The following is a 15,541-nucleotide window of genomic DNA, read 5'->3' on the forward strand; positions in this document are numbered from 1 at the left end:
CCTCCAACTACATTAGCTATCGTATTGCGAGACGAAGAAAAAATCCCACTATTGGTGAAAATATGCTGTCAGATGCATGTTTGCAGAGGAAAGTGCTCTTGTAATGAATTTAATACCTCTGTCAAAAAATACGGTGTCTCGAAGAATACAGGACATGTCAGACGATGTTGAGAGCACAGTCATACGTCACGTCAAAGGTTGTGAATTTTTTTTTCTATCCAAGTCAATGAAAGTACCGACGTTACGCAATATGCTGCGCTATTTGTTTGCTAAGTACTTGAAAGAGAATTCGAAGAAAATCCTTTTTTTTGTCACCCATTGAAGGGGTCGCACGATGGTTAAAGACTTTTATGAAGCAATTAATCATTATTTCCTTGAAAAAAGAATACAATGGTCAAAATGTATTGGGCTCAAAACAGATGGAGGAAAGTCATAGGTTGCTACTCAGGCCGTCGTGCACGCGTGGCAGAAGTCAGCGGTCAAGATTGTCAACTTTGTCAAGGTGAATCCTACCAACTACAGGTTGCTTCAATTGTTGTGTGAAGACATGGACATCTTTCACAACGCTTTGCTTTTGCACACCGAAGTTAGTTGGTTGTCCCAGGGTAAGTCCTGACGTTGCTGTTCCAACTTCTGCACGAAATAGCCCTTTTTTTAGGAAGTGTTTAAAACAATTAACGATTTCTTGTCACAAGCTGAGCTAAATTTAACAGTCGGCTACTTGGAAGAATTAAAAATCCTCGTTTGAAAAATATTTTTCAGAGCCGGAAACGGGTGATCCGCGGACACCTAATCCTTTCAAAGAAGAATATTTTGAACCGGTTTCATTGTCGACTCTAGAAAAGGAGAAATTGCTAGAGCTCGCATCAGATACCCCTCTGAAGATACTCATCAATGGCGGAATGGTGAACCTAGTCAGTTTTTGGGCAATGACAAATACGTTGAAATTTCTAGAAAAGCCATATTGTTTTTGTTGCCGTTTGTTAGCACAGAGCTTCTTGAACGGGCGTTTTCTTCGTATACTTATATAAAAAATAAATATAGAAGCAAATTGAACGCAGCTCCGTATTTGAGGCTTAATTTTCCAAAATTTTGTAATTCAATACAGTCCCAAACATCACATTAATTTTTTTCCAATCTTTTTGTTAATTTGTTTGCTTACTTCAAAAATAAAAAAGCTAAATAATGAAAAAATAGACCATTTGATTCAACATGTACCTTTTTGAAGTTTTTCGAAAATTGTAAGGGGTGAAACAGATTGGGGGGGGGGAAGAGTCTGGAGGATTCGGGGTTGGGGGGTACGCGGAAAGGAACCGAACCAGCTGGGGGTACGCGGACTGAAAAGGGTTGGGAACCTCTGGTCTAATGTGTTCCGATCTGAACAGATGTTAAATGCTCTCGCTACATAAGTACGAAACGCCGAAAGTTTCTGTTGCATAAATGACAAGAACTGAAATGTGGTGGTAATGAGACCGCGAAAGGCTTACGCTAGACCGAGACCGAAAGCCCATTCTCCTCTAGCTTAGAGAGAAATTTATACTGGCGTACTCTGAAAGAGTCCAAACGTCATCATGACACCCTCTACAAGAAATTTTCTAAATTTTTATCTAACAGTGTTTCCTTTTCTGCACACTCATTAGTTAATAAAGCTAAAATAGTTAATTTAACTGGCAACCCATTGACAGGAATGCAAACTGAATAAGCCTTAGAACTGAGAATTAATTTCCGCGACAAACTCAAATTCAACCCAATTAGTTTCATTGCCCCTATAGAGAAGTCAGTTTCATGCAGTAAGATTCTACCTGCACAAAAAGACACCCTGAATGTATGCGTTGCTGTATCGGAAAAAAAGAACCATCAATATATGAATGACATTTTGTTTATGAACTTAACACCAGTCCTGCATCCGCCGCACATTTCTGATATAAAATTTATCAAATGCTTATTTTTAATTTCGGAAATAAATATTTTATTGCGGAATGTAATAGGATTTTATTAGAACATTATTCGGTAGAATAGAGACGGCCCTGCACTGATAGAGATTCAAAAAAATTTAATTACACACACACGCACAGTAGCGTGACTTGCTGAGTAGAGGTTGTAGCCTCTTTAATTTCAGAAAATGCCCTCCAGGTGGCGGCATCCATCTGTATTCCCCAAATGTTGAAACCAAAGCTGTATAAAAATCTCGAGCCGCTTTTGTTGAAACCGTTAAGATCTGTCAGGCATATCTGAATTTCGGTCACAGCCGTTCAGAGTAAATGTTTTGGTTGTAAAGGCGAGATCTCGTCTTCTGGCGTCATGTACTTCACCGTGGGATGGCCGAAGATTCTGGATCTTCACGTTGAATCGTTCGCTAGGTGCGTGTTCTGTAACCGAGATCGCTCACTCTTCGCTGTGATCAGTGCCGAAAGTCTATCTGTTTGGTTCGTGCGGGTAAGTGGAACTTATAAGGTTTCCTCGAGTAAGCTCACGTAGACTTACCTCCATTCCTCGATGGTATAAAGATTTCACTATTCGGTTGTAAACGATCGATGATCGGAACAGCTATCGAGGGGTTCTCAAACTGTGCGCCGCCAACCTTCTCTCCGCGGCTTCCCTGACAAAGTTTTTCGAAGAGACTCGTTCTCGGAAAATGTGTGGGCATGTGCTAATGAACTTTATAAATTTGGAACAGCTTTGGTATAAGGGACAGGTTGGCGACTTTTTTTCCGACGCCAAATATGACCGACGGTCCGAGAAAAAGCCGCCAGACACTACGTGCGCCAGAAAAAAAAAATCGCCAGCATAGAAAACAGTAAAAAACAATAAAAACAAATGGTATAAACAAAAATAAGCTCTGGATTGTTTAAAAAATAAAACTGTGGATAAAAATAAATCAATCGGGGTTTAAATAAAACCCGGATCGTTGTTTAAAAAATAAATCGATCAGGGTTTAAATAAAAACCGGGCATTATTTAAATGAAGCCCGGACCGTTGTTTAAATAATAAATCGATCTGGGCTTAAATAAAGCCCGGACCGTTGTTTAAATAATAAAGCGATCAGGGTATAAATAAAATACTGGCACTGTTTAAATAAAGGAAAAAAAGGGAACAATACAACCTCACCAGCGACGAAAATGTAATCCAAACACTCAGAACAAGCACAAACGACAAAATGACTGTATGGCTGTTTGAAAAGACGCGCTACAACACTAACGCTGCCTGGCAGAATTTTTCAGAACAGCAACAACTCAGCAGAACAACGATGGCAACTTATTGCCGGAAAAAAAGTCGCCAATTTGGCGTGTCCCTTATACCAAAGCTGTTCCGAAAAAACAACTCCAACAGGATAGAAAGGAAATCGCCAGAAAAAGTTGCCAAAGAAATAAGGAATTATACTCTAGGCTAGTTGTTCCATCGCCAAGAGTGAAACAGAGTAATGTTTTCATGCGTCTTTCTTGCCAAATAAAAAAATCATCAACACATCACTAAAAAGGGATAATATAGTGAAACCCCTCTTAATGGACACCCTTCTTTTGCGGACAAATTTTTTTGTTTTACCGGTGTCCGCAAAGGAGAGGTTTTGCTGTGCAATTCATTTTTTTAGAATAATGGCTCGCTTAAGTGGTCAAGTGGTTGACTGAATTTTAAGTCAGGTGTTCTAAAATCTGTCCCATAAGTAATGAATATAGGGAAATGAAATTCGCTATAGAGTGAATGATCATTGGATAATACAAGGCCCCGCCTATAGCGCATGTGCATGATGTATACTTACAAAACTCTATTATACTTAACCACAAAGTCACTTAATGATTTGCCAACTTTACCCATATAAAAGAGTTTATGTTGGTATATAATCTGAAATATTGAAAATTTTAAATTTAGTTAAGTATTTAATCACTTGACTCATTTAAACAGGCCTTAAGTTTGTGTAAAGTTTTCTTTTTCCTGTGACTCTCTTTAGCCTTGTGTGGAGACAACAAATTACAAGAGGAGTAAAGAATCCCTAGGAAACCAAGGAATAAATTATACTGCTGAATGGCGTCCAGATTCATCAATAATAGCTGTTGCAGTGAGTTAATTATTTTGTTATTTTATTAAAGGCATGAGAATAGATCTGTGTAAATAATCTGTATTACAAAGAATATTTTTTTTACTCATAATAATATTGGATTTTTATCATAAATTTGACAAATGAGATTCAGTATGCAATAGGTAAGCATTCTGAAAATGTATTACTCATGGTTAAAGCAAATAATTTATCAGATTTGCAATAAGTGATTATTATATTAACATTTGCTCAATAATGATCACATTGCTTTTTAACTGAGCAGTTTGTGAAATACAGCTGGACCCTGATATAATGAACTACAATTTTATGAATTCCTTGATTCAAAAATTTTTTTTAGAAGTTTCTGTTTGTATAACTGTGTTAATCTTGACCCAGGTATTACAATTTTTGTTGATTTAATGAATAAAAATTTCAGAGTTCAATACCATTATTTGTATATCACCGTTATTAAAGTGAAGGGTAACTAGAGAAATTATGCCACTGGCAAAACCAAAGTGGAAGCAGCAGATTGTGGTCTCTACATGCTGCAGCAGGGCCCTATGTTGCTATTTTTGGTGGGCTATCATGACAGATTTTTTTACAAGCTCTTTATACAGTAAATTTATGGTGTAGGAAAACAAAAAAAAAGAATTGTTCTGGTCCCCCAAGCTTCAGCTCTGTCTGCCCCACCCTTGTGTGGGCCATGACCAAAGGCTATACAAGAGGTGAACATTTGTTGCAAATGTACCTGAAAGTCTCTTCTTAACCCAGGAGAACTACTCACTGTGTGAGATTTTCTCTCGCGCCGTGAAATTTTTTGCTTCCCTCTCAAAACTAAGAAAGGTCAAAGTTTTGTCTCTTGTCTTGATAATCAGCGCACTTCAAGTGGTGGTAAGGATCAGTTTGTGACATACTGTCAATGAGTGTGAGAGTTTTTCCATTAAGCATAGTGAGTTCTCCTGGGTTAAATATTAAAAAAAAAAATAGTATTTATATTTATTGATTCAAAAAATCACTGTGTTCTCAAATTTTTATGTTATAATATTTATATAGATGAAGATGCATTATTTATTATATGTAATCATGGAATTTTTTTTTCTTCATAGACGAACAGAGGTTTTATAATGTTCTACTATGTAGAAGTCGATGATACAGTGAAAGGACTGTATGAGCAGTTTGATAGCAAGTAATACACTTTTCACTTATTTTATACAAGATATTTTTGAGGTACATTATACTGAACATCTATACCAGTAATGACCAGGAGTGTTCACAGTTTAGATCGCGGATTAGGAACACCTCTGGTAAGCCAGATTGAACTCCCTGGCCAGCAAAATGTTTTCCTAGAAAAAGTATCATATCAACCCAACAAGTACACTAGTTTTGTGACATATGAGCAGGAGCTATCTTGCATATTTAGCACCCATTCAGGGTGCACAACTACCTGAAAAGTTTGTGCACCCATTGTTTAGATAGTTAACCATGCATCAGCTTCTAGTATACATAAAAGTGAAGATTTTCATGGCTGGTCTCATTAGAAACAATTTCTAGGCTACAGAGCCATGGTCCAGATGGAATTGATCCTGATGATTTGTCTACATCTACAGTAGACATCTTTAGTGAAAACAAAGTGATCTCCGTAGTTTACAGAGCACTAATCTCTGTTAACCAAGATGGTTTTTTGTTGGTAATTTTGTTGCTACCAAAGATATCAACCACAGATGTAAGAAAATGTTTGGTTTAATTCCATTCGGATTATGCCTTTATATCCGGAAACCAAGCCTATATAGTTTATAAGTACAATAGTAAGCCTAATAAAAAAAGGGATGAGAGAGCAAAAAGAGATGCTCTTGAATTTCGCAGCATTACGCCAAAATTAACATCTTGCGCCAACCTGCTCCAATAGTGTATTTTCATATTTCTCTGCACCAAATAGACAAAATAGCAAATTTTGCCTCAGTATGCTCGGAATTTCGGAAAAGAACGGCAATTTCTTTTTTCCTGCTTTCTGTGAAACAATTCTTTCCGAGAAGCGTGTGTTTTATTCAGTAAATAATTAATATTACATTCCTCTGTACTTTTCAGCACCACATCCCCTCTTCCTATTTTCCATTGTTGCGCTATCTCATGACCTTGAAAAAAGTAGAGGTCTCTGTTCGAAAGCAGTTTGACTATACTGCAAAGCACAGTAATGGGAACAAAATATGTGGGCTAACCATGTGTATTTTTCACGCTTTGCAAGCACTACAGAGATATTTTTTACATTTGAACAAAAATTTTCAATCAAAAATATTTAATTTTTATTTACCCTTTGCCCCCTTTGCAGCACTTTGCCCCAAAACAGATTTTGGGGCAAAGTGCTGCAAATATATCGAAACAATAATCCATCTGGTCTTTCGTTGAAAGAGTTGCAGGAAGTCCCAAAATTAGAGAGAAGGTTGCGGGTTTTAAAAAAAAAATCAGTTTTTGAATTTTCATGGCAAGTTCCCACGCTCGACTTTGTCCCTGAAAATCGGATTGAGATAACTGCAGCCCCTTATTTAAACTATAGGTCCCTCATCAGGCTTTCCATCCCGATAATATCTGTGATCGTGCTGCTGAAGATGGTTTGTAATGGTTTTTGAACTTTAAAGCACAAATGCGAGTCAGTTTCCATTTTCAAAAAAAAAAAAGGCAGTCACCACTATAAGCAGCAGAAATTACTACAATCAATCGGCATTGCGTCCCGATGTTCCGTGAAAAAATTTTCATTCTGCAAAAGAGCAAGTCAGCTGAATTACATATGCTAATTTAGCAACTTTGCCAAATAGCGAGTGTTAAATGGTCAATCTCACCAAATAACTTGTTAAATTGCCAATGTTGCCAAATAATGATTGTTAAATCGCCATTGTTGCCAAATAACTTGTTAAATTGCCAATGTTGCCAAATAATGATTGTTAAATCGCCATTGTTGCCAAATAACGATTGTTAAATCACCAGTGTCGCCAAATAATGATTGTTAAATCACCATTGTTACCAAATAATGCATTTTAAATTGCTAATGTCGCTAAATATAGAGTGCTGAATCGCCAAACGTCGTGTTGATTCTTCCGAAATTTTCTCCCATTTTGCAACAATTTCTTTCTGAGTATAAAAAAATTTAAAACTTATAGAAAATTTTCAACCCATTTAAACTGCTGTTGTTCCAGACAGCAAATAGCGCTCTCAGTGAATAAAAAGAGTGTCATCGTAATAGACTGGTGTGAGAAATTTGTCAAGAAAATGGAGCTTTTTTTTTCTCTAATTTTTGTTATCAATCCAAAATATTGTTGCTTAATTCATGGTTTCCCAAACTTTTTGCTCCATCTCTCCCTTCTTCAGAAATGCTTTTTCTCTCATAGCCCCCAACTCAAGCGAACCCATAAGATCCTACGTTATACTCATATCTTCCCCCTCATATCACCCCACTTAGCCCATTCCATCACCAACCATGGAAAACACTGTCTTAATTCATTGCTTTTTTCTTGTAACTAAAGATATGGATGAATATTCGGCTGTTATTCAATATTAAGCCTTGCAGAATATCTGTGCAAATCTAAGTACATCAAACTAATTAAGAAAAAAAATGTTAATTGGAATTTTTTCCATAAATTTATATTTTACTGCTTATATTTTATTTTATGTGGTGTATATCATTTCCTATGAAAAAAGTTATGTCTGGAGAATTTCTAGGACAATGAAAACATTAAACTGAAAATATAATCCTATTGCAATAAAAGGTGAAAGTGGGCATGAATCACACACTAACTGAAGGATGTACCTGGACAAGATATGTATTGAGCTACTGAAAAAGGCAAGGAACATCTAAAGAGGGAAAAATAAAAAAATAACTCGTAATTTAATGCATTACTTGTTGAGAGTAAATATTGGTTGACATTTTTTCTTAATTATATGTAAAATTGTTACAAGTGTTGGAAATTTTTTTAAGTAATATTAAAATACAATATATCATCGTTAAATTTGATTGTCATGGTAATAAAAATCCCTCAATTACCAGTTTTTAATATTTATTTGAGTTGCATAATTAAAATTCAATGTCAATCATTTGAAATAACTAATAATTTAATATTCAATTAAAAACACCAATTTTATTTATAATTGTGATGAATTTTAAGAAAATTGATTAAGCTAAAGGTTGATTGACTAAAGCATTAGCAGAATATTTGGTTTTTTGTCCAATCACTAGTCGTTGCATGCCTATTTGTAACAATAATTTTGTTGCTCCAATTTATACATCCTTGCTCTAAAACTGCTCTGAATCCTAGATTTTACTGCTCCAAAATGGACTTCATCCCGTCTCACCCCGGAATGAAGTAATAATCAGAATTTTGAATTTTTCAGAATTGCAGGGTTACGGAGAGAGAGTGCAGAACTTTTTGTTCGAGAAAAAATTCCGCCAGTATCTCTTGTTTTAGGAAGAAAGCTTGAGTTATCAGGGAATGTGTGCAGGTATATTTCCTTTTTCATAAAATTAATTTTATTTTATTCCAGTGAAAGGAATTTTGAATGTTGCTCAATCGGGTGAAAAATCCATTAAATAACTCCAAACTGTGGTACTCATGTTTCAGTAAATCAGGCAGGAAAATAACTTGTTTCATCATATGATATGTTATATGTTGAAAGAAATAGAATGTTTTTTTTTATTTTTTTGTTTTGATGAATGGAAATGTGTATAATTTTGATGCTACAGGAAAACTAGATAATTATACTAAATTGCTTGTTAGTTCCAAGGTTTTTTTTTCATTTGAAGTAACTGTAAAGAGTATATGCTAGAAAGCACAGTCAAAAGTAATGTTTTTGGTTTGCTTAATCCAAATGTGTTTGGATGAGATTATACAATACAAAAAATGTAGATTAAAAACAAGGAAACATACGTAGGGGGGACTGATCTTTTGTTCCTGCTCAGAGATATTTATTTAAATTTTTAAATATCTCAGAATTTCCGTTCCACCAATTTCAACAAATTTTAATTTTTGTGTATTAATTGGAATGATGATGTTAGAAACTTTTTGGGTGTTTTTTTTGTCAATGAACATTAATTTATTATATTAGCTTAGTTTGTATTCGAGATGAATTAATGGCAGCATCAGATGATGGTCACATATGGCGCATTCAGTGGGATGGTGTCATAATAGAAGACTTCTCTTTGCATATATCCAGAATTCCATTCTGCATTGATCATCAACAAACAAAAGGTGAGTGTAAACATAATACACTAACCCTTTAAGTGGCAATGACAAGATATCTCACGTCCATAGAACCCTCTTATTTTAGCATTGGCAAGCCCAGATATTTTGTAAAAATGATTTTTCAATGGAAAATTTTCGCATACCACTTAGTTTGCATCTGCTGAAAATCGGAAGAAAGCCTACTTTATTAAAAAAGGTATGGCATTTTGGGGGGGGGGGGTTAGTGATTTCTAACTGCAGCTTTTAAAAGGTTAAAACATTAAATTCAAAATGTAATAAATTTGAAGAAAAAAACTTTTTTTACTTCTCATATGAAATACAATAGAATCTGGGAGTTTTAGATAAACAGAAGGTCAGATAATCAAGGTTCTATTGTAGTATAATGAAAGGTTTGTTTCCTCTTCATTCTAGCAAGTAACTAAAAAATGCAAACATGCATTGCACTGTTAAAGCAGGCAGTGTACTGGCATAGAGTGATTACCTCTGTGATGGCTTTGCACTCTGGGAAAGGGGAGATGATTATAGGTTTTAGTCAAAGAAAATTACTTATACACTATAGACAATTATGACCTTTTTGTATAGAGCATGTGTAGACTCCTTGCAAACGTTGCATATCCTCCATGGGGAAATTTATTCTTGTTTAACAGTTGAAAGGTGAGCTGTGTTGGAATTCATATATTTGTGCATGGAAGACAAAAATAGTTTTTTTAAAGCAAAGAATCTATGTGAATTGACACGTTTCTTATTTTACCTTTGTATTTATCTGTTAATTACAAAAATAAATTTTTTCCTTCTTTAAACATGTTTTGGAAAAAAGTGTTCTTTTCCTGCAGTCTTGTATTGCAATTCGACATTAGTAAATTGGGTCATGACACATGTCTTTGATTGTTTTTTATTTAAATATTTTTAAATAATGAAGTTTCTGAAAAGCAATCAATCTCAAAATGAATGCAATATAATCTATTCATTTTTCATTACTGAATTTCAATTGCATATATTTTTTGGTAGCTCCAATTTACATGCTATGCTTTCTATCAATTTTTTTTAACAATCATGACACTAATATCAAAATATTTCTCTTGTTATAACTGTTTCAATCAATTTAACAGTGTGATCATTGTAACAATTTATTTTTATCCTTGATCAGGTGTTTATTTGAGTGCAGAAGGGCTATATGTAAATGGGTTAGAGTACTCTCCATTGATTGGTGGCTTTTCTATTGTTCTTTCTAATGGCAGAGCTGCATTTTTGACGGCATCAACACTCAAGTTCAATCCTGATGTAAGTTTCAGGGGCAAAAAACTTTTATTTAATAATGCATTTGTCTGATATATGAAACAAAGGAACGTTACAAAAAAAGTGATATATGGGTTCTATAAGTTAAAAAAATAAACATGGTAATATTTTTACAACTAACAGGGGTGCAAGAGCTGTACCAGTGGTGCCAAACTGCGTCTAAACGGTTCTCTTGCTACATGGTGCGTCAAGGTGCCAAATCCCTGTGCATTTGTGCCAGTTCTTGTTTGTGGTTTGCGGAGGTACAGTTAATGTACTGTAGTGTGTCAAATACCCGGAGTTAAGGAAAAGAAGCATGAAAATTTTGTTCATGGGACGCATTCTTTCTGAGACAAGGAAAAAGATACTGAGAGGGAAATAATTTTTTTCATTTCCCACCATCTACCACAATCGTGTTATCTCGTGACCTTGGAAAGTAGCTCTACTACCTTGAAGTACAAAGTCCTGTACTATTATTGGTATAATCTGCGGGCTATCAACGTCCCTGAATGAATATGTCAAATTTTTGGATTTTGGAGAGAGTTTTTTCACCTGCAGGTTATATACTGAAAATAACGGTAATTTCGCTGCTACCGGCCTGCGTTCAAAGACAGCATATCTAAGGCGTGAATTCGCTTTATTTTCCACAAGATTGCACACCCGCCTTTGCGAAGAATCAAAAAGGGGATTGGTTTACTCGTTTAAATTACCAAAATTTTTCAGAAATTGTTGCGAGAAAACAGGATTTGTAAAAACTCCAGCTAAAATATCCATAGTTTTGCCATCTAGCCACTATGTGGTTGTGTGGTTATCGTCGGTGGTTGCCGATAGTGGCAATTTTTCATTGCAAAAATCCGGATTTGGCAAACAGGGGCAGTTCGAGGAAAAGAACTCTACAAATGCAGAACCCATTTTTGATGCTACTGACCACGTTTTTTTTGGTAGACAAAGCTTTTTTAACCCTTTAAATTCCATTTGGCACCCCTCCTAGAGGGGCATCCAAAATGGCCACATGCTCCGCCCCTGCATTGGTGGGGGGGGGGGGGCATGCTCTTAACAATAGTCAAAGGGAGGCGTTTATACTAGGAGCATGTGCTCATTTTACATAACTTCTGTGAGATACCATTATATATAAATGTCCTACCTTTCCAAAACATGTCAGAGAGAATGAAATGTTTGTACTCTCTCTCTCTTGTTTTTCACACTTCCTCCATTACTGGGATGGTACATTACTCCCTCACATATTGCTGGGATGTTGCTTAACATTGCAGAACTGTCAATTATGTGTGGTGAATAGGTTGCACTGCAATGCAAAGAATTGCACGAAGTGAAATCAGTTCAGAGAATAGATAGATATTTGGTAAACATATTCAAACTTTGTAACCTTGAAAGCAGCCCAAAATTAGTTTTAAAAATTTATTAAGGCCAAATATATTTACTCTAATAAAGCATTCATAGAGCTGATAAAAATTTGCCTCTATAAATATAAATCCATAACAAATGGATAAAAATCTATAATAAATCATAAAAATGGTGATAAAAATCCATATTAAAGGGGTGTTTTGTAATATTGAAGGGTTTTACATACTATTTTAGAGTGTTCTTAAATGGGATCTACTGTACTGTTTTATTATTGATTATGTATATGCAATCATTATGCAAGATCTGCATGGGAGGGGGCTCAAAATATACTTTTGTTAATTAAAAGTACTTATGTCATATTAACGTTTTTTCTCTTTCAAAGAGTTTCATCAAACATTTGAGTTAACTACAGAGGATTTATTTTTGTTGAATCCAGTGTACATGCAAACCATGAAAAATATTTAACAAAACTTTATACTCCTTATTTATGCTCCATGACAAAGATGCTATATTTTGTATGCTGGATTGAATATTGAAATGATTGGTATCTTGCATTCCCAAAAGAATTAAATCCCAAAAAAGAAAGCATTGGAAATATTCTGAAATGTAATGCATGTGTTATGGAAATTTTTAATTTTAATCAAAAATTTATTTTTAATTTTAGAAAGTTATTGGAATTTTTGCCCAAGACATATGTGATGCCACTTGCACTGCCATAAATCATAGATTCAGACTTATTGCATATGGATTAAAAAGGTATTTTAATATCACTGTCTGCTGAGTTGTGAATGTGAAAACACCTTTTCTAAATTCACAAAAATGTCTAACTTGCAACTGCTTCATGTGCTATGAGTTTCATAACTTGGGAATTGCTCTGCTTCTGTAGAAATTTTATATGAAGACGAATAAAAAAACTTTAGACAAATTTGTCTACAAACTAATGGAGGGTTTCAAGATTTCTATTATAGGTGTATTTTTTTTACATTGTAATTTGAATTTTTCAAAATAAAATGTAAGTTATGTATTATTATAATTATAGGAAAGTAATGTAATTAATAATATTACATGTTACATAATATTATGTAATTATAGGAAAGATCATAAATTATGTTTCTGCAATACTACAAGAGTTGAATTGGGAAAGTGTGAACACCATTACAGCAGTTGATGATCATTATTCTGATCCAATTCTATGTAATCATATCTCTAATATTTCATCCATAAAAAGAATCATGAACCCACTCCAAACATTCGCAGGCATCTAGCACATTAAAAATAATAAACAGATCAAAATTTTTTAAAAGTTGAAGAGTTCCAAGCTATTTTTTAATTAGTTTTCTTATTGATGAATTTTTGATAAAGACCACTATTTTTCCAGTTTCAGAGACATTTTGTAAAAATTTTGATTTCATCCAGATTGAGCCATTTCATTGCTAAGGCATATATATTGCCACAGAAATTTAATTTTTTAGAGTTACACTTGGTATGATTAAAGATTGTCATTGTGAGCAACATGGCCTTGAGTGATCAGGATAAAAAGCCAATTAAATCATTTGATATCAGCATTGAACTTAACCTTTTCAGTATCAAATTATGGGAAAAAATGAAATAATTATCATGAAAAGGTTTTGCTTATTTCTTGAAATGAACAAAGTACAAACAGTCAAAAAAATTTTATGAATACAACAAAATGTGTTTGTACAAGTTTAATCACATTTATAAAAATACTAGCTGTAATATCCAGCGCTGCCCAGGTTTCCTTCAATTACTGTAAGGGTTGAAAAAGTGACAAACCATTATAAAGGCATAAACTATTTACAGAGTGTGTGGGCAAAAAGTCTGTAGAAACTTTAAAAATGAATAAAAACCGGAAAAATAACCAAAATTAAAAACGGTTTGCAGGGTTAGAATCGCTAGGTCACAGGAATTTTTTTAAGACGGAATTTTTCAAAAAACTGCTGATAGGTGGCGCTAGTACATGCTCCTTCGGTGGAAATATGCAAATGAGAAAGTTATAAGAACGTGCACTCCTAATGAACAACCAGTTCGCCATTGTAATCATGCGTGTGGATCTGCTGCACTCTGCCGTTGATGGATTTGTGACTCGCCTGAATGTGTTGTCCCCAGTGGTTGTGGTCATGTGGAACACATACTGCTGTAATAAACGATTTGGAGGCATTCTGTTTGTTATTTGTGCGTCTTTTTTTTGACTTGTGTACGTCAGCGCCACCTATCAGCTGTTTTTTGTTATTTTTTACCCATCTTAAAAAAATTCGTCACCTAGCGATGCTAACCCTGCAAACCGTTTTTTATTTCGGTTATTTTTCTGATTTTATGAATTTTTAAAGTTTCTACTGACTTTTTGCCCACCCTGTACATACTGACAAGATTAAAGAAGTGACAAACTATTGTAAAAGCATATGCATGTCTGAAACGCATTGCTAGGGAACCACGATAACCAAAATAAACATTTCGGAAGTGATTGTTGAGGCCCAGAAATCAGTGTTGCCTAACAGTTTTTTTTTTGCCCGTTTTGGGCATTTGACCTGCTCTGATGTACTTTTAAAGTGACCTATCATTCAATCCGGGTCCTGTTTGGTATATATGCAAAATTTGGCAACAATCGATCTAAAATTGTAGATTTGTATAGAGAAACATGCACACACACCACCACCAGTGCTTCGACTCCAGATGAGTATGCGGACAATACACAATTTGCCCTTTTATGTATTGTTTGCAGCTTACTTAAAATTTCATATTTCACTAATTATTGCTGGAGTGCGTTTTACATAAGGTTGAAATTTTTTTTGCCTGACATTGAGATACAGAAAATGTAGTAATATGGGTTATCCTACCCAACTTTGCATTGCAATGTTTGTTTATACTGGTTTTTTTTACACTGTATCATACTTTGAAACATTACTAACATTTGTCAGTTTCAAGGTTCTAATTAATTTATAAGTGATAGTGTTGTGAGAAAAAAAATTGTTTGGGCAGAATTTGGTTTTTTTTTTTCAATTTTTTTTTGTTTTGGATATCATCATAACCTTGTATCACAATTTTGCATTGATATAAGTAGATAATTTTGTTAAAAAACAATCACAAAGAACACATTTCTAGGCAAGTTGATGAAATTCAATTGAGAAAAAAAACCCCAAACCTTTTAAGTTATAGCAATTTCACAATATCATTAATTTCATGCATTTTTTTTGAAAAATCCCATATTGTTTTTGTGTAATAAGATGCTCATTGTAATAAATACATTGACAACAAATTTTATGTGTCAATATATCATTAATAGTTTAGTACATTTTTTTTAAATTGCCAGTTTAGTTTTGAATTTTTTTTAAAAAGAAAATTCAATGACCAAAACATTTTTGTTGATTCAATTACTTTATTTATTAACAACAGTTTCATGAATGATGTATTTTTTAAATTTTTTTATCAGTGCCGAAGGAGTTGTTGTTTCCTTTGACGATTTGACTGGGGCTTTACAAATTACCCATCGTCTGGTTTTATCTCCAAAAGATTTTCCTGGTAAATTTAATTTCTTATGTATATTGATTTCATTAAAAAGTATCCTGATCTAATTCTGTTAATTCTAATGTAATTAAAATTAAGTAGAATTGTTCATTATTCAGTT

General features: G+C 34.1%; 1 protein-coding gene across 2 annotated transcripts in view; it reads left to right on the plus strand.

Annotated features, from left to right (window-relative positions):
* Positions 1–2,249: 2,249 nt before the first annotated feature.
* Rich (Guanine nucleotide exchange factor subunit Rich) overlaps positions 2,250–15,541 on the plus strand; it is a 54,742-nt gene continuing 41,450 nt past the window's right edge. For both annotated transcript variants that reach the window (XM_089244438.1, XM_089244440.1), the window contains exons 1-8: positions 2,250–2,436; positions 3,947–4,054; positions 5,140–5,219; positions 8,414–8,521; positions 9,125–9,267; positions 10,409–10,542; positions 12,563–12,654; positions 15,347–15,435. In XM_089244438.1, coding sequence (XP_089100564.1) covers positions 2,302–2,436; positions 3,947–4,054; positions 5,140–5,219; positions 8,414–8,521; positions 9,125–9,267; positions 10,409–10,542; positions 12,563–12,654; positions 15,347–15,435 — 889 coding nt within the window. In that variant the 5' untranslated portion in view covers positions 2,250–2,301. The remainder of the gene's footprint in view (positions 2,437–3,946; positions 4,055–5,139; positions 5,220–8,413; positions 8,522–9,124; positions 9,268–10,408; positions 10,543–12,562; positions 12,655–15,346; positions 15,436–15,541) is intronic.

Source organism: Pholcus phalangioides, unplaced genomic scaffold (assembly GCF_987345545.1).
Source record: "Pholcus phalangioides strain wild (caught in Gottingen) unplaced genomic scaffold, Ppha-v1.0 ptg000015l_1, whole genome shotgun sequence".
NCBI classification, from domain to species: Eukaryota; Metazoa; Arthropoda; class Arachnida; order Araneae; family Pholcidae; genus Pholcus; species Pholcus phalangioides.